The sequence below is a fragment of the Sinohyriopsis cumingii genome, chromosome 7 (assembly GCF_028554795.1).
Source record: "Sinohyriopsis cumingii isolate HCF-2022 chromosome 7, ASM2855479v2, whole genome shotgun sequence".
Lineage (NCBI taxonomy): Eukaryota > Metazoa > Mollusca > Bivalvia > Unionida > Unionidae > Sinohyriopsis > Sinohyriopsis cumingii.
In genome coordinates, this window is record NC_142967.1 from 58,548,773 (window position 1) to 58,574,016 (window position 25,244).

At 35.8% G+C, this 25,244-nt stretch overlaps 1 protein-coding gene across 1 annotated transcript in view; it reads left to right on the forward strand.

Moving 5' to 3' along the window:
- Nucleotides 1-260: 260 nt before the first annotated feature.
- Nucleotides 261-25,244, forward strand: part of LOC149795332 (unextended protein-like) — a 33,929-nt gene continuing 8,945 nt past the window's right edge. Inside the window, exons 1-4 of the mRNA XM_089965103.1 lie at nt 261-400; nt 10,799-10,930; nt 18,753-18,920; nt 20,269-20,349. Coding sequence (XP_089821229.1) covers nt 268-400; nt 10,799-10,930; nt 18,753-18,920; nt 20,269-20,349 — 514 coding nt within the window. The 5' untranslated portion in view covers nt 261-267. The remainder of the gene's footprint in view (nt 401-10,798; nt 10,931-18,752; nt 18,921-20,268; nt 20,350-25,244) is intronic.

The following is a 25,244-nucleotide window of genomic DNA, read 5'->3' on the forward strand; positions in this document are numbered from 1 at the left end:
GAAAAACAGGGATGGCCAGAAACAACCACATTTTTGTGGGGTGCCTAACTAACTTTGCTTTTGTTGTAATATGTATTATGCAATGACTCTGTTGTTGCTATAGTGTGTGATCACTATATATATATATATATATATATATATATATATATATATATATATATATATATATATATTGTGACTATATTTAGTAGTCTGGTAGATGTAGACAGATTTCAGCATGGATTTTTTAAAATATTAATTTTTACAAATATTCCAGGACACTCACACATGGCCATTGTGCGTTGCGTTAACTGTGAAGGAGAAGGAGATCCATACTATCAGACCATTGGTGTTGTAACACTGGAAGATGTCATTGAGGAAATCATCCAATCAGAAATCATTGACGAGACGGATACTTTGAGTAAGTACATTTAATGGAAGTTGACTTGACTGGTTAGGAGTTCATCAAGGAGGTTTCAGTTTGCTCAGATTTTAAAAACCACTCATTCTGTTTGCAGAAATATGTAACTGTTAATGGGGATTTATGTTGACCAAAATATGTTTCGATGACTGCTTTTCATTTGTTAGTATGCTTTTCATTTGTAAGTACCCTGTTTAGATGTAACATCTCTTGAATAATAGTAAAATAGATACTAAAGGAAAGGATTCAAATAATGCAGAGTGTTGTCTGTCTTCTTGTATTTGTCTGTTAGCACAGGTTTCTTATTGCTACTCCTTCGAAACTACTTGGATTACACATATACATTATTTGTCTCAGGGTCTAGTTGGTCCTGAATGAAACTGGTGCTGTTCAGACATCCAGTGTTGCCTCCACAGCTTGAAAATCTTGTTATCACCTCTCCACTGGAATGGATGGTCATATCAGCATAGTTTTTTTTATACTTATGATGTCTCTTGTAAGTTCTAAATTAAAATGCACCTTATGGCCAGTTGACCGAATGAGCTTCTTTTTTAAATAAAGTCATTATTATTATTATTATTATTATTATTATCTTGCTATTGCTATTTCTCCTAAATGGAAAGTCATATTGACATGGTGTTTTCACTAGAAGATTTTTTTAATGATATCTAGGTGATCTTGAATGAAAATGTTTACACGTGGATGTCTAATATGGCCACCACAGTGGCCATCTTAAAATATTGCATTGCTGCTTCTCTAGAACAACAGATGGTCATATTAGGATGGGGTTTCCACTCAAAGACTTCTTATATTATCTAGGAAAGGTGTTGAAGTAATTAATGTCCAATAGAGTCGGTCATCTTGAACGTCTCCTTATTGTTGCTCCTTCTGAATATTTTTATTTCTAGTTTGTCCTTGATGATTTGGTTCTAAATGAAAATGGTTATGAGCTGGTATCCAATATGGCAACCACAGTAGTTGTCTTGAAAGTCATGTTATTGCTCTTGAGCAGAAAGTTGTACCAGCATGTAGTTTTCATTGGAAGACTTCTTATGGTATCTTGTTGGTCTTAAATAAAAAGTATAAATTCAGATCTGATTCCCAATAGTTTATCCTCAGTGAAAATCATGCTGATGTTACATCCAATATGGCCATCTCAGTGGTACATTTTAAAATCTTATAGCTCAAGAATATTAGAGATGCTTTCAGCACTCAGCAGTTAAAATGAAGGAATGATGTCACCTTGAACTGACGGAAAATCTCTTTGGGTAGGGCTCTTGTTTCTTTTGTTACACTAACATTGACCATTACTGTTAGGTAAAAAAAAAAACTGGGTTGAACACATTTGATTTTCCTTTGAATCTAGTATGCATTGCTTTTCAGCATCCTTTTATGAAATCAGTGATTCTTGTATTATTAACTGTAAGCCATAGATATAACAGTTGTTAGAGTTTACAAATTGTTTCAGCCTTTCCTTTTGCTTTCCCTATGGTCAGACAGATTTTAAATTGAGATGGTGTCCCATCAAACTATTAAGATTAAATTCATTAATCCAGAAAAGGTATTGGAATATTAGAAACTGTTAGCTTCCCTTTTTTCCTTATTATTGATAATTAATAAGTGTTATCCTTTGTGAAATCTGAAGGTTGTGTTATGTAATGATGTAGGATAAGGTATTATATAATCCACTAGCCCACAGGGCTACCTGAATTCAACATATGCTAGTCCATGCCTAGAATTCTGATACCTCAAGGGTTCTGGGCACAAGAATTGTTTGATATTACCTGTTCATTGATTCCAGTATAAGCCTGAAGTGTTAAATTAAGTTGGTTGAAATTTTTCCTGAAGGTTTTATCTAGAGCGATGAAATAGATCTAAAACAAAATGGTTTATAATTCCTTTTTTACACAGGATTAAATGATGTGGATTTTTCACCATTCTTTAAAAAGATTTCTCAGATTTAAGCCTCTTAGTAAACATTAAATTTGAACTGGCTTCATTACAAATTTGTGTAGCTTCTTTGTTTTCGAAGGAATGATTTCCTTTTTGTCTGCCTGCAGTGTATAGGCGAGAAATTGGGTTTCCATCACCATTATTGTCCTCATTAAATGTTTCTCTGACACTTGTATGAAACTTAATGAATGTATTCATCTTGGAGGGTACTATTCACCACGGGCAAAAGTAGGTCACAATAAAGTACTTTTCACACTCCAGTGATTATAGTAATGTTTTGTGTTTAGGTTTGTTTCTCTGAAACTTTTGTCTGTTCAGTTATGAAACTTGATGTGTTTTGTTTATTTTGGAGGCTACTGCTAATCTTGGGCAAAAGTAGGTAACATTGACCTACTTTTCATTAACCTTTGATGACATTAGATTTTCACATTTAGCCTGTCATGTGCAGAAAAATGGTGTTAAACCCTACAACAGCAACAACAACATTTAGTTCTGTTTCTATGGAATTGTTGAATGTACATTCATAAAACATGGTGGGTGCTCAGCATTAAGAGGTTAGTGTTAGGACTGGTCAGCCTGCTGTCAGGATAATGTGACTGGGTGGAACATGATTCTACATGTCTGCTAAACGTTGCTGTAAACTGCCACTCTGCAGAATTGAAGCAGTATGATTTACATTTTTCAAAAACCATGTTATAAATCCAACACACACACACACACACACTTTCTGATCCAGTCTTGAGTAAACTTGGTACCGTATTTTCCGGCATATAAGTCGATACTTTTTGACTTGAAAGTTCGGTCTTCGTCTTATAATCCGAATTGACTTATATATGGATTGTGTCATTGAAATTGCATCAACTTATATATGGATTACAGTATCGGGTATGCTACTGACATTGCTCTATAATCGGCATAATCGAAAACAGGTCACATAGAAGTACAAATTCATGTTAAATTACTATGTCAATAAATTGTCATAAACTAATATGACTGCGTTTATATTTGTAAGTTTTGTCATTATTTATTTTGCATTCTGCATGTTTTTTCTTATTTCTCAAACATAAAATAAAAGAAAACAATTTACCGTACCGGTAAAAACTTCACCGGGCCGCATAGCACACTTACGGTCTATACTCTATAGTGTACTGTACTACTTCAAAGCATATTGTTTGTTCCTAAAAAAAAAGATATGAAATAAATAGTCCATTAATATTTGATTTTCCAGTATAATGTTGGACACAAGTGAGCAATTACCGGCATAGCTTTTTAATTGATCCAATTGATCCTACAAAGGGATGTAATCCATATTAACTCGAGCGTTCTATGATTATTTATAAAATAATGTAGATCATGCATTCTACTGAATCCCCCAAATCATATGTTTATAATTGTATTTGACAAAGTTTCTCAAATAAATTAGGTTTAAACTACACTAAAAACAGATATATAGATGGACTACCGGTACTCATAGATCATCAGTGATCCATGATTTTTAGTTTCGCAATTCAGTTTAAAGCAAATTGTAATGTCAACACTTCACCTATATTCATTATTAACCAGCTGACGATTCGGTGTCTCTCTTTGATTATACCGGTTGTTGATAAATTGGTCTTTGGTTTCCAACAACAATCAAAGCCAGTTGCCGCAATTGTTTAGACCTTGATATTGGCTTTAGCTACCGATACTAGTTACCATATTGCCGGTACCCCATTGTTCTTTATCATTAATCCGCATCAATTACTCTACCCGTTTTTAATATCAATGGGATTAAGTACAACAGGAAATGATGCCCACTCCCTTCTCTAGATGTAAATAATGAATTTAGCCATGGGCATTGTTTTCATTGCTATAGTACGGGCACATTTTAATGAGTTTTCATAGCAGGCACAGCCACGTGGCTCTTGTTGCAATGGATATCATAATTAAAACAAATATGTTTTAAACTTAACTAAAATCAGATATATTGTGAGCGCGCGCGTGCTTGTGTGTGTGCGCACGAGAGAGAGAGTGAGAGATGAAAAAAATTGTCCGTGTACAAGATCGTTCTTTTATTCAGGGCGGTTTTTATTTATAACTTTTGCAAAGAGAAAAAAGACGGTATTTTGAGTTACCTGACGATTGTGATAATCCTCATGTATTACGATCCTGCTATATTCCATTATCAATAAACACCTCTAAATCAACAATTCATTCTTGTTTTAATTATGATGTACATTGTCACAACAACCACATGGCTATGCAGTGTTATTTACATGGTAATGAAACATGCTTAGCGCTTTGGCTGTAATTGAAACCAGATTGAGGGCAAGAATCGACAGAATAGGTCAAATCAGCAAGGCTGCCAGTAGGGAAATGAGGCTTATTTTAGGGAAATGAAAATCTGTCAACATTTTATTAAAGTCATTGTCCATACAGAATTTGTTATAAGGACAAGAGATCATACCCATTACTTTGTATTCGAACTAGCCGATAAAGATAATAGTGGGGTATAGCATTGAATAGATTAGTAATAAAATGTTAATTATATCCAAGTCCAAAAAGAACAAACACTTAAAAAATAGTATATATATATATATATATATATATATATACAAATCGATTTAATGGAGTCCGTGACTTTCAAACTTACGATAGAAAATGCCAAGTTTGTATAAGTTACATTCGTAACTACAGGTAATAAAATGAACTACATGAATGTGCTTTCAATTATAATAAGACAAGCATGGACTGTTTATTCAGCTGTGTCAATTGATAACAAAATATAGCAGTTCAGAAGTAAAATCACAAGCATGTTAGCATCGGTAATGCCGGTAATATGGAATATCATACAACGATACCATCAATATTCATGCAACCGGAAGTTACTACCGGTAGTATAAAATACAAAGCCAAGTTATTGACCTGGTCTTGTCTTATACTCCGAATCGACTTATATATGGACGAAGGATGGAAAATTTACAAAATTGGTCAATTCGACTTATACTCCGCATCGGCTTATACGCCGGAAAATACGGTAAATAGACTTAAACCATGAAGATGTCAAATGAGTTTTATTGTGAGCAAAATGGCAATTCACGACATGTACATTAGTCTGTTTTATGGACTGTAGCATCTATCACCAGTATCCAGAATCCTTTTTTGTGTGTGTGTGTGTTTGTTCTTTATATGTTTTTTTTTAATCAGAACAATGGTTACTAATCAAGCAACCACTCCAGTGCCTAGTGGTTAGAGCATACACCTTGGATGCAGGAGGTTTGAACCCTGGCCGAATCATACCAAAGACAGCCGTCTTGCTAGATGCCCAGAGGGGCCCAGAGTGGCAGAGTGGTCTAAAGCGCTTTCCGTTACGGATCACTGCCATCTCACCTCTGTCAGCAAGGGTTCGAGTCTGGATTCTGCCAATGTGGGTATGTGAGAAAGCTTGCCAGTAGCTTCTTGTGGGTCGGTGGTTCTTTCTGGGGTTTTCCCGGGTTCTTTCTCCACTATTAATACTGGCTGCCATGTATAGCCTATCTTGTGCTGAAAATGGCGTTAAACCCTACAACAACAACAACAACAGATGTTCAGAATTAAGAAGTTAGCGTTAGGGCTAGTTGATCTGGCGTCAGGATAATGTGATTGGGTGGGACATGATGCTACATGTCTGCGGCATGATGCCTCAGTGATAGACATCACTATTAACTGCCACACTGCAGACATTGTAGCGATATGACTGAAAAATTGTTAAAGCTATGTTAAAAATCCAAATCAAACACACACACACACTAATCAAGCAGTTGTTGTTATGACTGAATACTTACAGGTCAATGGTGTCTGTGTTCTCTTGATACGGTCGTTCATAGGGATACTGATTCCTACTCATGCATATGGACACTAACTATGAAAAGGCCAGGAACCAGGCTAAGTGTGGAAATAATACAAATATGAAAATTTATACAATTATTTTTCTTATTTTCATATTGTGAATGATGGTCTGAAAAAATGGTACATTAAAAATGATTTTATCCATGAAAATAAGCTAATTATGCTTTTTTTGCTCTTGGCTTACATAATATGCTGTGAGGCAGTATAGTGAGAATGGTGGCCTTAATTATGGGGAAATTAGAAAGTCTTAGAATATAGACATGAAGCCAAATTCAATTTAAGACTGTTACATTAAGTTAAAGACATATAATGAAAATGTTTCTTTTCATTTCTTTTCAATGAACTTAAAAAATAAATGATGACCAAACAAATTCGCTTACTTCTGTATTAAACAATAAGCAGATATTTTAACCTGTGACCTTCATGAGCTGCATCTCTTCCATCCCTTTTCAAACTAAAATTTATTGGTGACATGTCAGGAATAATTCTGGCAAGTTTTATGCTCCAGTCTTTCAGCATAACATTAGTTGCTATGTTGACAAAATTGGTAATGTGCATTTATAAAATAGCTCACTTTTCATTGGGGAGGGGGGGCTGGACTTTTGTGAGACTCTGACACTAACAAATATTGTTTTGTGTGTGGAAATACAGGAGAATTAGTCAAAAGGACTGTTTTAATGCTTGCAACATAACATTTTCAGCCATAGAATCAAAATTAAATCTTACAATAACAACAATACCTATATGCTTTACAAGAGAGCGCTGACCAGTTATTATGTTCTTTTGAGAGAGTGACATACATTAAGTGTTGTTTGCATTTGAAACCTGCACAGTGGAGAGAATGCTGGCCTACCTCTACTACTTTGATGTAATGTGGCTGACATTTCTTTGGGTAATGTACTTAAAGAAATTGTACATAACTGCTCTCTTGTGCTGAACAAAAATCAGCCTGAATTAGTCTAAAGTACACTATCTTTAGCACATATTAAAATAGGGAAAATGAATTTTGCCCAACTATACAATAGCAGCTTGTGAAGGTGCAATGGATAAATTACCAAATATATAAAGTGTAATATAAAAAAAGTTTTCAGCTCGTTTCTTTACAATTTACCTCAGAAGTTCAGGAAGTCAAAATGGCCAAGTGGAGCTAGCAGTTTTTTAAAAGCTGCACATCTGGAGTAAGGCCAAGCTGTAAATTCTATAACCCATACTACACCCATAAATCAGGGGCCCCGAGTGGCCGACAGGTCTAAAGCGTTCTCTGTTATGGATCACTGTCATCTCACCTCTGTCTGCGTGGGTTCGAGTCTAGGATTCGGCCAATGTGGGTATGTGAGAAAGCTTGCCAGTAGCTTCTCGTGGGTCGGTGGTTCTTCCCTGGGGTTTTCCCGGGTTCTTCCTCCACCATTAATACTGGCCGCCATGCATAGCCTATCGTGTGCTGAAAAATGACGTTAAACCCAACAACAACAACACCCATAAATCACACACCAAAATAAAGGGAATTAATAGTTCTTTGAACAGTACCTAAGATATACAAGGTCTTTTTTAAATAGTATAACCAGTGAGGACATCTGGGAAGTTCTTTTTCTTTACAATTCTAACCTATGCAAAATAGGAAACTGTAACAAAGTGCCACGTAATCTACATACTTGAGTCTGGTTTACAGTAGAAACTATAATAACCCTATGCAAAGTAAGAAACTGTAACAAAGTGCCACCTAATCTACACATACTTGAGTCTGGTTTACAATAGAAACTATGAAACACTGTCTGGCTTACAATAGAAATTATAAAACACTGTCAGCATACCTACAGAAATTTAGACATCAGTAGCCAGCCTCATTTGATTTTTTAGAAAGGTAGAAGCAGCCATTGTTACAGTGATTAAAATTAAATAAAGGTCTGTGGAGTTTATCCTAGTTTTTTGCAATGATGTTGTTCATAGGAGCATCATATTTTGTCCGACATCGTGGTCGCTGGTCAGCAGGTGCTTGCTCATTACAGAGCATTTATAATAAAATTGATCCATGCATTATGATTGTGGTTGGAAATTTCAGGTGGTTGCTCATAGCAGAGGTTGCTCATAAGTTTTACTGTATTGATTTTGCTCCAGTTAAGAGTGTGTTTCTTGTTAAAAAAAGTTGATGCATTTATTTACAGAGAATTGTTCTTTAAAATATGTACCACATTGAAAAATTTTAAATATATGGAAGCAAGTTGATATGTTTGGTGAAATAGTTTGACAGATGCTAGTATTGTGTTCAGTTGATCCGCAGATATCGCTAATCAACATCAGATAAATTCGTACACATGTGACAGTGGCATTAGTTTCTCAGTTTGAGGGAGAAATTACATGGTTCATAATGTGTTGAAATGTTATTGGAACCTAATGATATTGAGTACCAATATCTTTCAAGATTCAGTATTATTCAGATGATTTTGCATATACAGTATATTACTTTTTGTATGTAACGGTGGTATTGGGACTTTATTTGTTTTGTATAGGAGAGCCAACAGTCACCTATGACAATTTATCATAACTCTGGCTATCAAGGGCCAAGAACATTAGAAAACAATTTATCATACAAAAATCAGGACAGGCCATGGGAAACTATTCAATACTTGCCAAGTACATGTACTAATGAGACATACCAGATTGTTTAGCCTCAAGTCTTCATTCAAGATCTTATATAACTACTATACTCAGTCTTGACTTGTCAAATGCAGACAGAATCATGATGCATATCAAAAACATAATTTCATTACAAGTTGGAACCATTTTCCCACTATGATTCATCAGATTTTATAAAACGAAAAGCCAAATTGTTGTCAGATTGTGCTGTAAATACCGTATATATGTACATAACAGAAGGCCTCAAGGTAGGTTAGTTCCTGTAACTGAGTTACTTTCTGTAATAAAATAATAACTGTTATTAGTAAAAGGTAGATTAGTTCCTTTTAACTGAGTTCCTTTTTTCTAAATCAAGTAAGTCATTATTATTATTATTATTATCATCAGACTTTACATCATAACAGTTCATGTTATCGTTAACCCAAGGCATACAAATCGATTTAATGGAGTCTTTGATTATCATATTTAGGATAGAAAATGACTATTATGAAATAATAAGACTACTTGACAAATGGTCTGTGGTCTTCACTTTAGCATGTACTGAGATGTAATTTTTGTTTGATAAGAAAACATCAAAGGTCTTCTGAACTCATTTTAAAATGCACATGGTGTTTTGTTATGGTGACAGACTTAATACGGAGAAATAATTAACGATAATATTTAAAGGTATGGTCAGTGAAGTCCTTTGTCCATTTCTTAATAAACACCTGTAGATATTGTAATGGCAATAAGAGAGCTTATGCACATGGGCGCCCACATGATTTTTTTGCAGGGTGGGTCAGTCAGCCACGGCCAGGAGAGTTTGTATAGTAAGCAGTGTGAAACTAAAGCTAATATTTACAAAGCAGTTTGAACAGAATCTTTTGACATATTTTCAGCTTCATTTGCATGATTAACCTTGTTGGAATATATATATATAGATGGAATGTTATATAAACATTGGGTTTTCACTCTTGTGATGTCTTGTTAATATTAAATGAAAATGGTGCTCATTTGACATCTAGTATAGCCACCATTTGTTAATATTGCTATTGTTGTAGTCCTTATTTCAACTTGGGTTTTTTTATCAGAGGACTAATTATGATATATACACAGGAAAAATAATAGTTCTGATTGGATGTATTCAGTATCACTCGTACATTTTAAAATTCATTCTCAAGTTGAACCAGCAGGTTATTAATTTGTATTGAAGTCTCCTTTTTATGCCATATTACTAATTTGGCTCCTGAATCATACTTGTTAAGTTATGATCACTACATATGGTAACAGGGTTAACAAAATAGATTTCAAAACTGACGAATCAGTTGACCCTTGACCCAAAAATCTCAAGAGTCAAAATGAAAATCTTAGAGTCAAAACTGAAATCTTGAAAGTCAATTATTTTAGAGAGTCATGATCCCATAACTGATTTCTTGTTATTGGTGGAACAAATGATGTTTAATATTTCTTGTCTTCTGCTGAATAGTGAGAAACATGTGTACAGTATTTTGTAAGAAACATATAATCAAATTTTTGTAAAAGTGTTTCTCTTATTTGCTGTGTGTGATTGTGTGTATATTTTGTATATGAAACAGACATGATTATTTGATACTTTATTATATTTTCAACTTCTCAACCTATTCCTTGATCAACTGCTCAGATCATTTTATATGTAAAAATATACCCATACAGCTATGAAGGTTATATATTATTCAAATATCAAGGATGTACATTACAAAATTGTCAGTTCACTTTTCCACTCGTTCTTAAATTTTCTAACAAATTTCGGAAATTTACTCTCCTTCTCCTCCTCTTCTTATGCAAACTGACAAGATCTTCAACCTTGGTTCTCAGATACATGCATGTCCACATGTATAGTCATTCTTTCTATTATATTTGCTGTTATTGAAGATTTGACCAAGATGTAGCCTTGATATTGATGTTGTTGATACATTCTCCTTGCAGCTGATAACATCAAGAAGGCACCACGAAAGCTGCCCCAGCATGACTTTAGCATCTTTAATCAGCCAGATGAGATGAATCGACCTGTAATATCACCACAGCTGTCTTTGGCTGCATTCCAGTTCTTATCTACATGTAAGTCAAGTCAGATAGCTACTGTATTTGACACAGCTGTTTGTATTAGTTTTATAGTATGTTAATGACCCATTATATAATGATGCCAAGTTAATGGACAGAGACTTTATGCCAAAACAAGGAAGTTTCTGCTCAGTATTATTGCCTAATAACATGGGGCATTCCAAATTGGGTCTTGCAGTGAATTGATCCCACTGATGATCATATTATTTTTATACCATTTTCGTGTGGAAGCAAGGCACTGTAATGGTTAACAGTGTCATAACATAACACCATTCATGATAAGACACATCACAATGACCAGGTAATTATATCCAAATCTCTGTAGAGGTGGGATATATAGCAATTACAGTCTTCAACAGCACTTGTTAGTGCCAGTAAACTCAGTTTTGAGCTTACTTGGCCAAGTGAGTTTATGGTATGACCCTGCATCTGTCATGGTTAATTCAAATTTAAAGCAAGTTATATCAGACAAATGCAAATTAGTTAAGTAATTATATACAGAGTGTATGTCTGACTGTTGGAAAACTTTGTGTTGTTGAGTAATAATGGTCAGAGAAATAAAATCAGGACATGCAAACATCGTTCACTTTGAGTAATTGGAGGGGTGAAAATGAGTTTTTTTAAAAATCTATTCTGACCTGCCAATCCAATTTTCTTATAATGAAACTGGATAAACTTGTATTTGGTTAGGCTTAAGATAGAATGTGACAGCTAAGTGCTGCCATCTTTCTTTTTTCACTTTACAGTTTCATACATGAATTTGTTTTCACTGCCTCGAGTTTTCAGAATTGACCAGGTGAGTGATATCAGATCTACTTTGGTCTCTTGTTAATGAATAGTATGGTCATCAGTTGAACATATACGCATCAACAAATCATGTTGCTCTCACAATTTGTTTTATATAAAGTTATTGGCCTTATTGTCTTTTATCAGCATATGACAGTTATGAAAGAAGGATCTGTATTATCAAGATCATGTGCAATATTGATAGTGAACAGGATCAAGACATATTAATGATGTGATCTTGCATCTGATTGGCTGAACTTGTTGCCACTCTTCAAGCAGTATTTTATATGATTTTGATAAAAGTTCAGAATAGGCTATATTAATGAAATAATTGCATCTGATTGGCCAAGTTTGTTGCCTCTCTGGATCTAGAAACAGTAAACTCAGTGTGCTTTACAGATTTCCCACTCAATCCAGTGGAGGTGGACAGAGTGGCAGGGGATTCAGTGACCACTGTTAGCAGTGGAAGTCCACTCATCCTGGTGGATCCCCCCCCCCTCCAAGACTAGTTGAAATCCACTCAATCTAGTGGCAGTCCTTTATGGATTTTATTGCAGCTGTAGTGGGTTTAATGATGCCCATAGCAGATTCTGTTGTACCTGTTCTTTGAGTCAGCATACTAAACAAACATATAGGAGAAACTCCAACCACGTAAACCCTACTTTGGTAGGGGGCAATTTCATACCTTTAACTTTATAAACTATACAGTATTTATCAATTGATCTTTTAACACTGAGTAACTACAACAGAAAGACTATCATTCAACACAGCTTTTAAGATGTTTAACACATGTAGGCAAAATATTATCAGCAACTTATAAACATCTTATTTCTTGTGATAGGAATACATATTTGGTATCATCGTAAAGAAAACAAATTCATGTCTAATAAAATTTGCTCATAAACAAGTTTAGTCTTACACAGGTGACTATGCAGGTAAATCAAAAGTTAAAGAAAAGTTTCTATATCCAATTTTATATCGTTACAAATCATGCCTTATTTTATGACACTATGGTCTTAAACTAAGTAACAGAATGGAGCAAAACCCAACAAGATTTGTAAAATTCAACAAATAATTTATTTTCCTGGAATACAAAGTGAAAATTTAATAAGAACAATCCCAAATAGTCATAAATGCTTTATCACAAGTTCAGATATCATAATTGAACTTGTATCTCTTTGAAACACCTAAATAATCTTGGCATTGTTTGTTCATCAATCTCTCATCTCGTGCAAAACACGTGTGATTGCATTTTAGTGGGCAAGTTTTTTAATAGTAAACGACATTGTTTATGACTAAAAATAGCATTTTGCACCTTGTACTGCAGCTGAGCCAACAGGTAAATTCCACACAATGTAGTGGACATCCATGATTGCATAATTATATTGCTGTGACTTCTAACTGGGGCAGTAAAACTTCATCCATCCATTACAAGCCACCACATGGACAATCCACAATGACCACTATGTCCTGGACAAAGCATGAAAATGATTAAGGTCCATTGTGGGAACATGGATTTTATGTAAAACATGATGCATGTAATGTATATTTCTCATCCAGATTGTGGATTGTCCATTCAGCACCATGGACATGGACACAGGAGGCAAAGGATTAATTGTCACTACCTATGTTGAAAGTCAATTATGACTGTTTTGAGACTTACTGTACCCCTCACTGGTTTTATTACAGTTGCCTCACAAGTGGACACATTAATAGGACAGAAGGGAGAAACATTAATATTGTAAATCCAACCATGCCAGGTGACAGCTTCTTACCTTTTCCTGGACAGACTATACAATACTAACATTGTCTGTGTTATTTATTAGTGGCCTAGCTAATGATACATTTAGACAGATGTGTTTAATGTAAAAAGCAATACAAGGTTTATGATCTTTTGGATATCCTTCCACACCATTGCCATGACAGAACATATATAAGAAACATTGTCTAGCTACAGAGTACATCCCTTTTGATAGCCTTTCAGCACATATACCTGTTGGGCATATATATACATGCAGAAATTTACATAAAGGTGCTTGTTGTACTGGTTATTCATTTGTCATAGTTTCTCTTAAATTTCCATACTATTGCCAAGATACCCTTTAAACAAATTATTGAAAACATGCACACAAAAAATGAAAATCTTCATCTTGTTACAAACACATAAGTTCATGTAAGATTGTTATCCTTTAAGACAATGGTCTTTCAGACAAGTTTATATCAAGTAAACAGCTTAATTAAATAGGTTGAAGAAGATGCCATTGACAGATGTGGCAATAATAATTTTTGAAAAGATAAACTTTAATTATTTAACAAATAATGACAACAGATTTATAGCATACATGCACTCTGAAATACACCGAAATAAAGGGAATTAAAGGTTCTTTGAAAAATACATAAGATATACAAGGTCTTTTTTAAGTAGCCAGTATAACCAGTGAGGAAACCCAGGGAAATTCTTTCTCTTTAAAATTTTAACCCTATGCAAATTATGAAACTGTGCCACCTTAATACAAATTTGAAAATTTGTGCTATTATTTTTCTTATTTTCATATCATTGTGTATGATGTTCTGAACCAAATGATACATTAAAATTGATATTATCCATGAAAATAACCTAATTATGCTTATTTTGCTCTTGCTTACATAATATGCCTGGGGCCCCGCGTGGCCGAGTGGTCTAAAGCGCTCTCCATTACGGATCACTGCCATCTCACCTCTGTCTGCGCCGATTTGAGTCTCGGATTCAGCCAATGTGGATATGTGAGAAAGCATGCCAGTAGCTTCTCATGGGTCGGTGGTTCTTTCCGGAGTTTTCCTGGGTTCTCCCTCCACCATTAATACTGGCCGCCATGTATAGCCTATTGTGTGCTGAAAAATGGCATTAAACTCAACAACAACAACAACATAATATGCCTTGAGGCAGTAATGTATTAGTAGTGACCTTAATTATGGGGAAATTAGAAGTCTTAGAATATAGGAATGAAGTCAACTTAAATTTCAAAATGTTGCATTAAGTGAAAAAATATATAGTGAAAATGTTTTTTTCTCTCATTTTTTTGCAATGAAATTAAAAAGTAAATGATGACCAAGCAAATTCGCTTTCTTCTGTATTTAACAATAAGCAAATATTTTAACCTTTGACCTTTAGCCTTCATGAACTGCATTTGTTCAATCCCTTTTCAAACTTATAAACATATTGGTGACATCTCAGGAATAATTCTGATAAGTTTTATGTTCCTGTCTTTCAGCATAACATTGGTTGCTATGTTGACAAAACGTAATGTACTTTTTCAGAATGGATCACTTTTTTTCAGGGGTGGGGTGCTGGGCTTGTGTGAGACTAACAGTAACAAATATTGTTCGGTGGAGGGAAATACAGGAGAATTATTGAAAAGGACTGTTTTTATGCTTGCGACAAACTTTTCAGCCATACAATCAAAAATAAATCATACAATAATAATATTTATGTGTTCATTAAGAGGGCGCTTACCAGTTATTATATACTTTAGAGAGAGAGTGATGTATGTAAGGTGAAGTTGTTTGCATTTGATACATACACAGTGGAGAGAATGTTGGCATACTTCTACGCTACTTTAAGGTAATATGGCTGACATTTCTTTGGATATTATACTTATGGAAATTGTACATGATCTAACCACATTGGTAACTAAAATGACTACTCCCTTATGCAAAAAAAATCAGCCTGAATTAATCTAAAGTACACTATCATTAGCACTAATTAGAACTGGGAAAATGAGTTTTGTTGAACTAGACAATACCAGCTTGTGAAGGTGCAATGGATGAATTAATAAATATAGAAAATGTTTTTTAAAAAAAGTTATCAGCTCTTTTTTTTTACAATTCACCTCTGAAGTCCAGGAAGTGAAAATGACCAAGCAGAGCTAGCATTTGTTGAAAGATGCAAATCTGGAGTAAGGCCAAGCTGGATACTCTATAAACCATATTATACCCATCAATCATACACCAAAATCAAGGGAATTAAAGATTCTTTGAGCAATACCTAAGATATGCAAGGTATTTTTTAAGTAGCCAGTATAACCAGTGAGGAAACCCAGGGAAATTGTTTCTCTTTAAAATTCTAACCCCAAGTAAAATACAAAACTTCAGATTGGCACCATAAGTAGTATGAAATGGATAATGTAAACATGAATACACAGAGTATTCACAAAGACCCTACAAGTAGTATGAAAGGGACAATGTCAATATGAATACATGTACAGTATTCATAAAGACCCTACAAGTAGTATGAAAGGGTTACTAAAAATAAATACACTGACAGTATTCATAAAGACCCTACAAGTAGTATGAAAGGGTTACTAAAAATAAATACACTGACAGTATTCATAAAAAAGACCCTACAAGTAGTATGAAAGGGTTACTAAAAATAAATGCACTGACAGTGTTCATAAAAAAGACCCTACAAATAGTATGAAAGGGACAATGTCAATATGAATACATGTACAGTATTCACAAAGACCCTACAAGTAGTATGAAAGGGACAATGTCAACATGAATACATATACAGTATTCATAAAAAAAGACCCTACAAGTAGTATGAAAGGGACAATGTCAATATGAATACATGTACAGTATTCATAAAGACCCTACAGGTAGTATGAAAGGGACACTGTAAACATGAATACATGTACAGTATTCACAAAGACCCTACAGGTAGTATGAAAGGGACACTGTAAACATGAATACATATACAGTATTCATAAAAAAAGACCCTACAAGTAGTATGAAAGGGACAATATCAATATGAATACATGTACAGTATTCATAAAGACCCTACAAGTAGTATGAAAGGGACACTGTAAACATGAATACATGTACAGTATTCATAAAGACCCTACAGATAGTATGAAAGGGTTACTAAAAATACACTGACAGAATTCATGGAAAAGACCCTATAAGTGGTATGAAATGGACACTGTAAACATCAATACACATACCGTATTCATAAAGACCCTACACGTGGTATGAAATGGACACTAAACATGAATACATTGACAGTATTCACAAAGACCCTACAAGTAATATGAAAGGGTTACTAAAAATAAATACACTGACAGTATTCATAAAGACCCTATAAGTAGTGTGAAATGGACAAAGTAATCATGAATACACTGACAATATTCATGAAGACCCTACAAGTAGTATGAAATGGACAATGTAAACATGAAATAACAGGGGTTTATGCCCTTGAAGCCAAAACCTTTTCGACCTTCAGTTTGGAGTAGGTAAATAAGTTCTACCATGGATAACAGTTTAAAGTCAATTAAATTTTGAAGCCACATGTTACATCTAATAGCTGTCAGTGCAGTAGATTTATAGCACTGGCTTAGCTATTTTGGCCATTATACAAGGTGTTATTGATAGATATGATGTATTCAGTGAGTAACACAGTACTATTATACATCAATAACAAAACTCCAAACGAAGTATGAATAAGAAGAGATTCTGCTTATATGAAGCTAAAACTAAACCAGTTTACAAAACCTTGCAGCTATTTGTATTTTTTGTACAGTAAATACATTTGTATCTACATGTACTGCAGATATTTGTATTTTTTTTGTACAGTAAATACATTTGTTTCTACATGTACTGCAGATATTTGTATTTTTTGTACAGTAAATACGTTGGTATCTACATGTACTGCAGATATTTTTATTTTTTGTAAATGTGTTATACCAGATAACTTATATATACATAACTGAGAATAATACAAATTTATCTCCAGTTGAAAGTATTGAAGTGATTATGCTCTTTCTTTGCTTTCACCCATTCATTTGGTAAAATAATAAGATAATCATATGACCAGACTAGCAATCATAAATACATTTGTTTGCACAAGAATACAACAGCACTTCTTTAGTAGACTCTGTATAAATCTGTATGTCTGTGGTAAAGGTAAATATGTCAGATTCTTGAAAAAATGTCTTGCATTGACATGTATATTTGGTTTGAAAGTACTACACAGAGACAGGACATGGGGTTGTGTTTTGAATAGCATGGCACTGTTTATTTCATTGTTTGAGAACATGTTCAGCAAAGTGTAAATGCAACTGTGGAATGACTACAAAAAGAAAAAAACAACAATATTTCTCATATTCTTTGTTTTTGACTGAAAATGTAGTCTATGCAGTCATGTTGCATGTTGCTTCAATGGCTACGAATGTTAAAGTTCATTGTGTACAAATTTCAAAGAGCATTTTGGTCTGTCTTTTGTAACTCAACTGACAGGTAAGTTTCACATGATCTAGTGGATATCAACTATAACATTAATATATTGCAGTGACATTCTGAAGGGGTGAGGGGCAGTAAAACTTAATCTGTTGATGGTAAATTACAATGTTGATATCCACAACAACCATTATATTTGGTCAGTGGTGGACAACAGCATGGAAGGAATAATTTCCACTGTAGAAACATGGATTTTCCATTAGTTCTGATGCATGTTCTGTTGTAAAATAGGTACAATCAACATGTTTTGGGAGATAATTTACCTTGGTTGTGTTCTTACAACACTATATAAGTTTGCTTTGTGAAATGGTGAACTATTCAGCAGATAAGATGGTGAATGATACCAGCTCCACCTGGGCCTCTTGTTAGCTGATTTGTGTAGATCCTTATCAGCTGGCACATATGTGATTCCACTTGTTTCATATTGTATATACTTGTGCATAAGTTGCCTCCATTTTCAGCAAGATAGACTCTGATCTGCCATTGCATAATGTATCAGCAGGTAAGGATCTGTATTATTCGTTATGGTGATAAATTATAACAACATAGATCCAGATCTGCAAGTGCATTATGTGATGGCAGATCTGGATCTGTGTTGTTCAAATGTTTAGTCCTAACAAATACCATAGACCAAGATCTGCTGATGCATATATACTGGCAGATCTAGGTCTGTATAGTTTGCAGTTGAATCTAACTGGTACATTGGTTTGTATGGTAACTGTTACTTTGAAAATGAGACATTTGTAAATATGGTATTTTCCAGCTGTGGAGTCTTTCATGAGCAAGTACATTTCTGAAAATGTTTTGAAGAAGCTGATTAGACAGAATATCATAGTCACGATCCATACCAAAGATTCAGAAACACAAGCAGAGAAAAACTTCATCTACAAGGATGGCGTAGCCTGTGACAACTTTATACTCATACTAGAAGGTAAATTCATTTCATTGTGTTTTGTTAATATGAAATTAAGAAGACCCAATGTTTCGCAGCATACTCATTTATGATAGAACATGTTATATCAAACTAATATGTTACCAACTTTACTGATTTTACAGTTGGCTTTTGTCACTTACCATATATGTTTTGAGTAATTTTGTTGTAGTAACAGTTGTTGAAAAGATCATGCCTTGAATTTAGTAGTGATATGTATAAATGAAAAAAAATACAAGATCTAAATCTTTTGCTTATATATAATAATATCATAATTAGGGCCCCACATCACTGTGAGCCCAGCAGCAACTACCATATATGCATATATGAGTCCAGCTGAAAACTGCACAGACTCAGATCTGCGATCACATAATGCACTGGCAGATCTGGGTCTGTGCAGTTTATGAGAAGTTGTCAGCATAAGAAACAACATAGACACAGATCTGCAGACACATTATGCTATGGCAGATCAGAATCTTTGTTGTTTCCAGTCTGACTAGACCTGCAGGTATAACTTATATACAGTACCTTTTCCATCCATCCATCTGTCCATCTGCCAGTCTATACTTGTAACTGCCAAAACTCTGCAACCTTGCACATAATTTGATGCCATTGGATTAGTCTGGTAAGTTATCCCCCCCCCCCACTCCCCTCCAAGCTGTGCTGATAATGTTTAATAGTTTCTGAGTTTTTTGTTATCTATTTATTAAATCATGGAATTGATGCAGACAAATGTGTCCACATCATATATTTCACAGACTCACTTTCTCATGTTTTTTCTATATAGTTATTCAGCTGAAGGGTTCTTTCGTGATACGTACAGAATATTTGCAAATCTGATTTTATATGATAGTTTATGTATCTATATGGAATGTCCAAACCCTATCTCCAGTAGACATTTCAAAGTTTGTGGCATCATCCTTCCATTCTGTCAGATACAGCAACCAGTCTTAATCTAATGTGAGTTCCACTCATTCACTCATATGTTGTTTTTTGGTCATGTGTTTCAACTTGAGTGACCCTGAATTTTATCATTGGAAACCTTCAGCTGAGCAAATGAGTAGGGAGTCACATTGGATTGGTTGCTGAATATGATGGAACAGCATTATGTAACCTTTAACTTGGAAATGATCACAGTATGTAGTGTTAAAAAATACTTGAATGCCTGTATGTGCTTACCTGCAATGTATACTTCATTGACTTGGACCTTAACTTTCAGATTTTACAGTATTCTGTCAAACTGAGCTGTGAGAGATGGGATTGGATCAACTAAAACACATACTGACTTTTTTCCTATCAAAATTTACTGGTAATTTAATATTGTTTTTTCTATTTCTGTTTATGACAGGTCATGTTGAGGTTGCAGTTGGGAAAGAGAAAATGTCCTTCATTGGTGGACCTTTCAGTTATTACGGAGTGCAGGCACTAAGTGAGTTTCAGAGTCATATATTTTGGACCGTGTTCACCCCTGGAAGAAGAAAAATAAATTACATTTTTTATTTAAGTGGCACTTTGGATAAACATTTCTCAATAGAAGACAAACTCACATGCACATCTGGTCTTCCTGCTACCCCTGTATTATAAATATGTCCCTGTAATAAGGATCAAAGTATCCAAGACATTAGAAAATTAGCAGTTAGGAGAGGTGTGTGTGTGTGATAACCTCCCTTTCATATGGGAGTATGTTGTATCCCTCATAAGTTAAAATTGTGTTGCTGCATCACCTTAAAATAGTCTGCGTTTCTCCCATTTGAATACATTCCCCAAAGGTATTAGTCTGCGTTTCTCCCACTGAATACATTCTCCAATCACATTACATTAGGAATATTAGCCTGCTACTTCATGAATCCAGCCCTACTAAAAGACGAAAATCTTCTTTTCTTGTCCATTTCCAATAGACAAAGGGCAATAACTCTTGCCCATTACTTTATCTTGTTACCACCAGGTCACTAGTGTTTTTCTTCATTCTTGTAGTGATCATTGTACAGGTTATTCTCAGATAATCCAAGCCAATTATGTGTTCAAATCGAACCATCCAATCAAATCCATCCATTCAAATCGAACCATCCTTTTGGATCTCTTGTGTGGTTTAATCATTCTCCTGCAGGTTTTATACTTTCTTTTTTCAGTTTCTGCCATTTGAGTGATTTTGTCACCTTTAGCGACTTTGTCCCTTTAAAACGTCTCACCACACTATCGTTGACCTCTGCAAGGTCATTATGAGTTAGTGCCTCTTTGATTTTTTTTTTGCTTGCTCCATTTGTAACAGAGTTGGTTTTAGCAAGTTATTACCATGCTGCATTGCTGATTTATACTTCGTTTCCCTTCTTGTGTGGTTTCAGTGGAAATATCAACTAAATACTTAAAATGCATAAGTTCAAAGCAAAGTCTATAAGTTTTGAATGTAACACTGACTTTTTGGAATCCTTGGTTAGTAATGGGGAATAATAGTGAGTTAGTATCTTCATGAATTATTAATTTATGCTTTGCTTTCTCTTGTGTCAGCAAAATGTTATAAAAATGCTCTATATGCAACTTCAGAGCATGGAAGTCTACATTGACTCTTGTTTATACTAAGTATACACTGTCTGTGATATTCATTGTCTGTAATACATGGTCAGAGGAGGTCTGGGCTACTGTATTAGCTATTTAATCACATTCTGAATTGCTAATCTATGCTTTGTTTTCTCTTCTTGTGTCGTTTCAGGAGGAATGTTTAATAAATGTATGAAATGCATATTCAGAGCAATAGTCCATTCAGCATTGAAGGGAAGGAAAGATGGAATAAGTCTACGGTTTGTTGTTGGTGATACCAACTCATTGGGGAGTATTCCCCAGTTTTAGGCAGTCCAGTGGGTGTAAGTCCCCCCACATGTTCGAGCATGGCCTATGGATCTGTAAGTCAGGGTGCATGGGGTTTGTATTGGATCAATTGGATCCACTTTGTTATACCACTGCACAGTTACCAGCACAAGCCATCACAGACTGTCCAGCTTGGGAGACCTATTGAGAAGACGGCCCAGCCAACTAGTTTGTTGCTTGCATTTATTACTCATTGGGGGAATGTTTCCCAATGTTAGGCATCCCAGTGGGCAAAAGTTCCACAACATGTCTGAGGATAGTCTCCAGTCCTACAAGTCAGGACACAATTGTGTCTGTACCTGATCCATTGGATAGAGTGCATAATAAAACTGCATCATCGCCAGCTGTCCAGAAATCACTGGCTGTTCCAACATATGGTCCAGCCAACAATGATTTATGAAGACCTTAGTGACCGATCTGTCCATCTAAAAAATAATGTCATTGACATACCCTTTCGTTGACAGAAATTTGAGTGAGAAGTCTGTCTGTCCAGCTGGGCCCTTGGAGCGACTGGTACTGGCGATGGCTGGACCATCTTCCATATCACCAGCTTCCCAGCTGACCATTAGCCAGGCAAACCAGCTAGCTGTCCTAGCAGTGCTGGACTTCCATATGTTCATTGCTTGCCCACAAGGGGGAGCTTGTGATGTTATGACTTCTCCGTGATGTTATGTTTTCTCCAGATCCCATGTAGTCACATTGGGCCTCAGCACACAGTGAGTGCAACTGAACTCCTTCACATCCACCATCCTTCATATCTTGCTCAGATCCAACCATGGAACAGACTGAATTTTAGCTTTGAAACCACCATTGACGACATTTATAGGGTGTTTGCTACTTCAGAATGCCCCCCTCCCACCACTCCTTACTGCTACTCTAAAGAATCAGTAGATCTTGATGAGGAGGAAGAGATACCATCTTCTGGTTCCTACCCCCAATCAAATAGACTCGAGGTGACAGATGCCTCAGTGCAGATCTCCTGGTACTTGACAAGAATATAGCAGCTTTTCATATATCCACTCATCTGTTTTATGAGGTTGACAAATGTGTTTCGTACCTGTCAGAGCTGATCTGGATGTCATTGCACCTTCTTCATTGATGGATTTGGCCTCATTGGCATCTTTTGGACTCAACAGAGACACCTGGTGATAACCATGCTTAGGAGGCAATAGCAAGGACTGCTAGGTCTCTGACAAGGGCTGCACACCACACCATGGCCAATACTTGGACAGGTTGGTAATTTACTCCTGATACAATGTCTGCAATCCATGTCTCTCAGACCTTGTCATACCCTTCATTTCCAGATGATACTGTTCGGGCCACCATTGCTTTGGAGGAAGAATAGAGAAAGTTCAGAGGCAAGCAGGTCAAGAACCGCCCTTCCACCTCGCTTTTTAACCCACATGGGCACTTGGACCCCATCAGTCCCTGCCATTGTGAAATGATGTAAACCCTGGTAGTGCTGTGTTGTTTTACTTGACCTTGAAACCAGTGTTGATTTATTTCTAACTGCACCATCTGTGCATGCTGAATTGTTTCAGAACAATACAGACTTTTTGGGCCAAATTTATGTAACAGCTCAGAACTATTATCAAAAATCAGATTGCTGTAAAATTGCACAAAGTGATGCATATATGCATGCAGATTGCAAACACTAAACATGTTGGTAAAAATAAAGGTAGGTACAGATGCCAATGCACATACTAGAGGTGCCCACCTGTTGCCAACCTTCACTACCATCAGTAACATAGAGAACGACTTCTACACATCAACATCCTAGAATTGAAGGCTGTCATCAACGCCTTTCACTTCTGAATAAATTAACTGAGACAAAACAGTCCTCATTAGGTCCGACAACTCTGGTGATGATCTATTATCTGAAACAGGGAGGTATCCAAATCACCTAGTGTGTGTTTTGGTTTGGCAGGTTCTACGTTGTTATGACAATATCTATATCAGTGTACAAATCTGACACATTCCAGGCAGACTCATTGTCTTGGCCAACAGAAGAGGTCAAGTTCTTGTCACAGAATGGTCTCTCCATGAGAGTCTTCACTCAGATTTGTGCAGCAGATTCCATTTGGTTGGGGGTGGGCATCCGATGATCAACCCCTTTGTGATGAGGTGGAATCAGAAGCTACCCACCTTCATCTCTCCAGTTCCAGACCCAAAAGCTTATGCCGTAGATGCACTGTCAATCATTTGGGAGGGGTTGGGGGGCTCCCCTTCCATGGCGCTGATATCAAAAATAATCCAGATGGTACAGGGTCAGAATGGCAAGATGATTCTGATAGCCTCTCTCCAATGGGACAAGTCCATGATCATCAGTCTACTCATTCTAGTGATAGATCTGCCCAGGAAGATTCTGGCTAACCGGAATCTTTTCCAACAGTCATGGTCACGGGTGGTCCTTCCCTGCTTGAGCTGTCCTTTTCTTCTACATATTTGGCTCTTATCAGGACAGCCTTGCAAGACAAATAATTCAAACCTTCCATTGTGGAGAGAATCTCGAGACCAAGAAGGTCCTCCACTCTGAAGGTTTACGAGAGATAGTGGCATGTTTTTAACATCGCACCTCTGCATACCTCAGTCCCTCAACTTGCCGATTTTTTTTATCTGGCTCTTTGAGGAGAAACAGTTGGCCACAATCTCCATGAAAGGCTACCACCCCATGATATTGGATACAGTCTGACATCATGGCAGACATATTGGACACAGTCTGACATCATGGCAGACATGATATTGGAAAGTGACATCATGGCAAACATGATATTGGACACAGTCTGACATCATGGCAGACTTGATATTGGACATTATATAGACCTATGGGATCTTATTGAACTTTTTTGGAGTCAATCGATCAATATCTCTCACTCTGTTTTCAAATTGAACCATTCCTGAGTTTTAACATGGCTCGAATTGAATCTGTTTGAACTTCTAGCCCAGGCTTTGTTAAAGTTGCTATCATACAAATCATGTTTCCATATGCAGGGTAAGTGAGCTGCATGCCTTTTATGTCAACCCAAACTCAGTTAGATCAGAGGGTTCTCTCTTCAACCAGGCTTTGTAGCCAAAAATATTTTACCATGTCAGTAACCAAAGAGTTGTCATTCGTTCACTCTCTTCTATAGATGGGTCAAAAACAGCAAAAACATGCAAGATCCTGTTCTCAAGCACTACTTGAAATGCACAGAAACAATAAGTGGCACTCATAAAAGCCTTTTCCTTCCGGTGTGAGCTGTAATACAGGATATCACCCTTCAAACCTTTGCATCAAGGCTGAAGTGGGTTGTGTGCTCACTCACCTCATGAAGAATACTACCCAGCAGAAGCTTTGAGCAATCTCTGCGAGCCACACATTTGAACTCAGCATTTTGATCTGAGATATAATAGGACTGGCATGCAGAGTAACCTTCTTGACTCTAGGCTGTGTTGCTTATGTAATTAGGAGAATGGGTTATT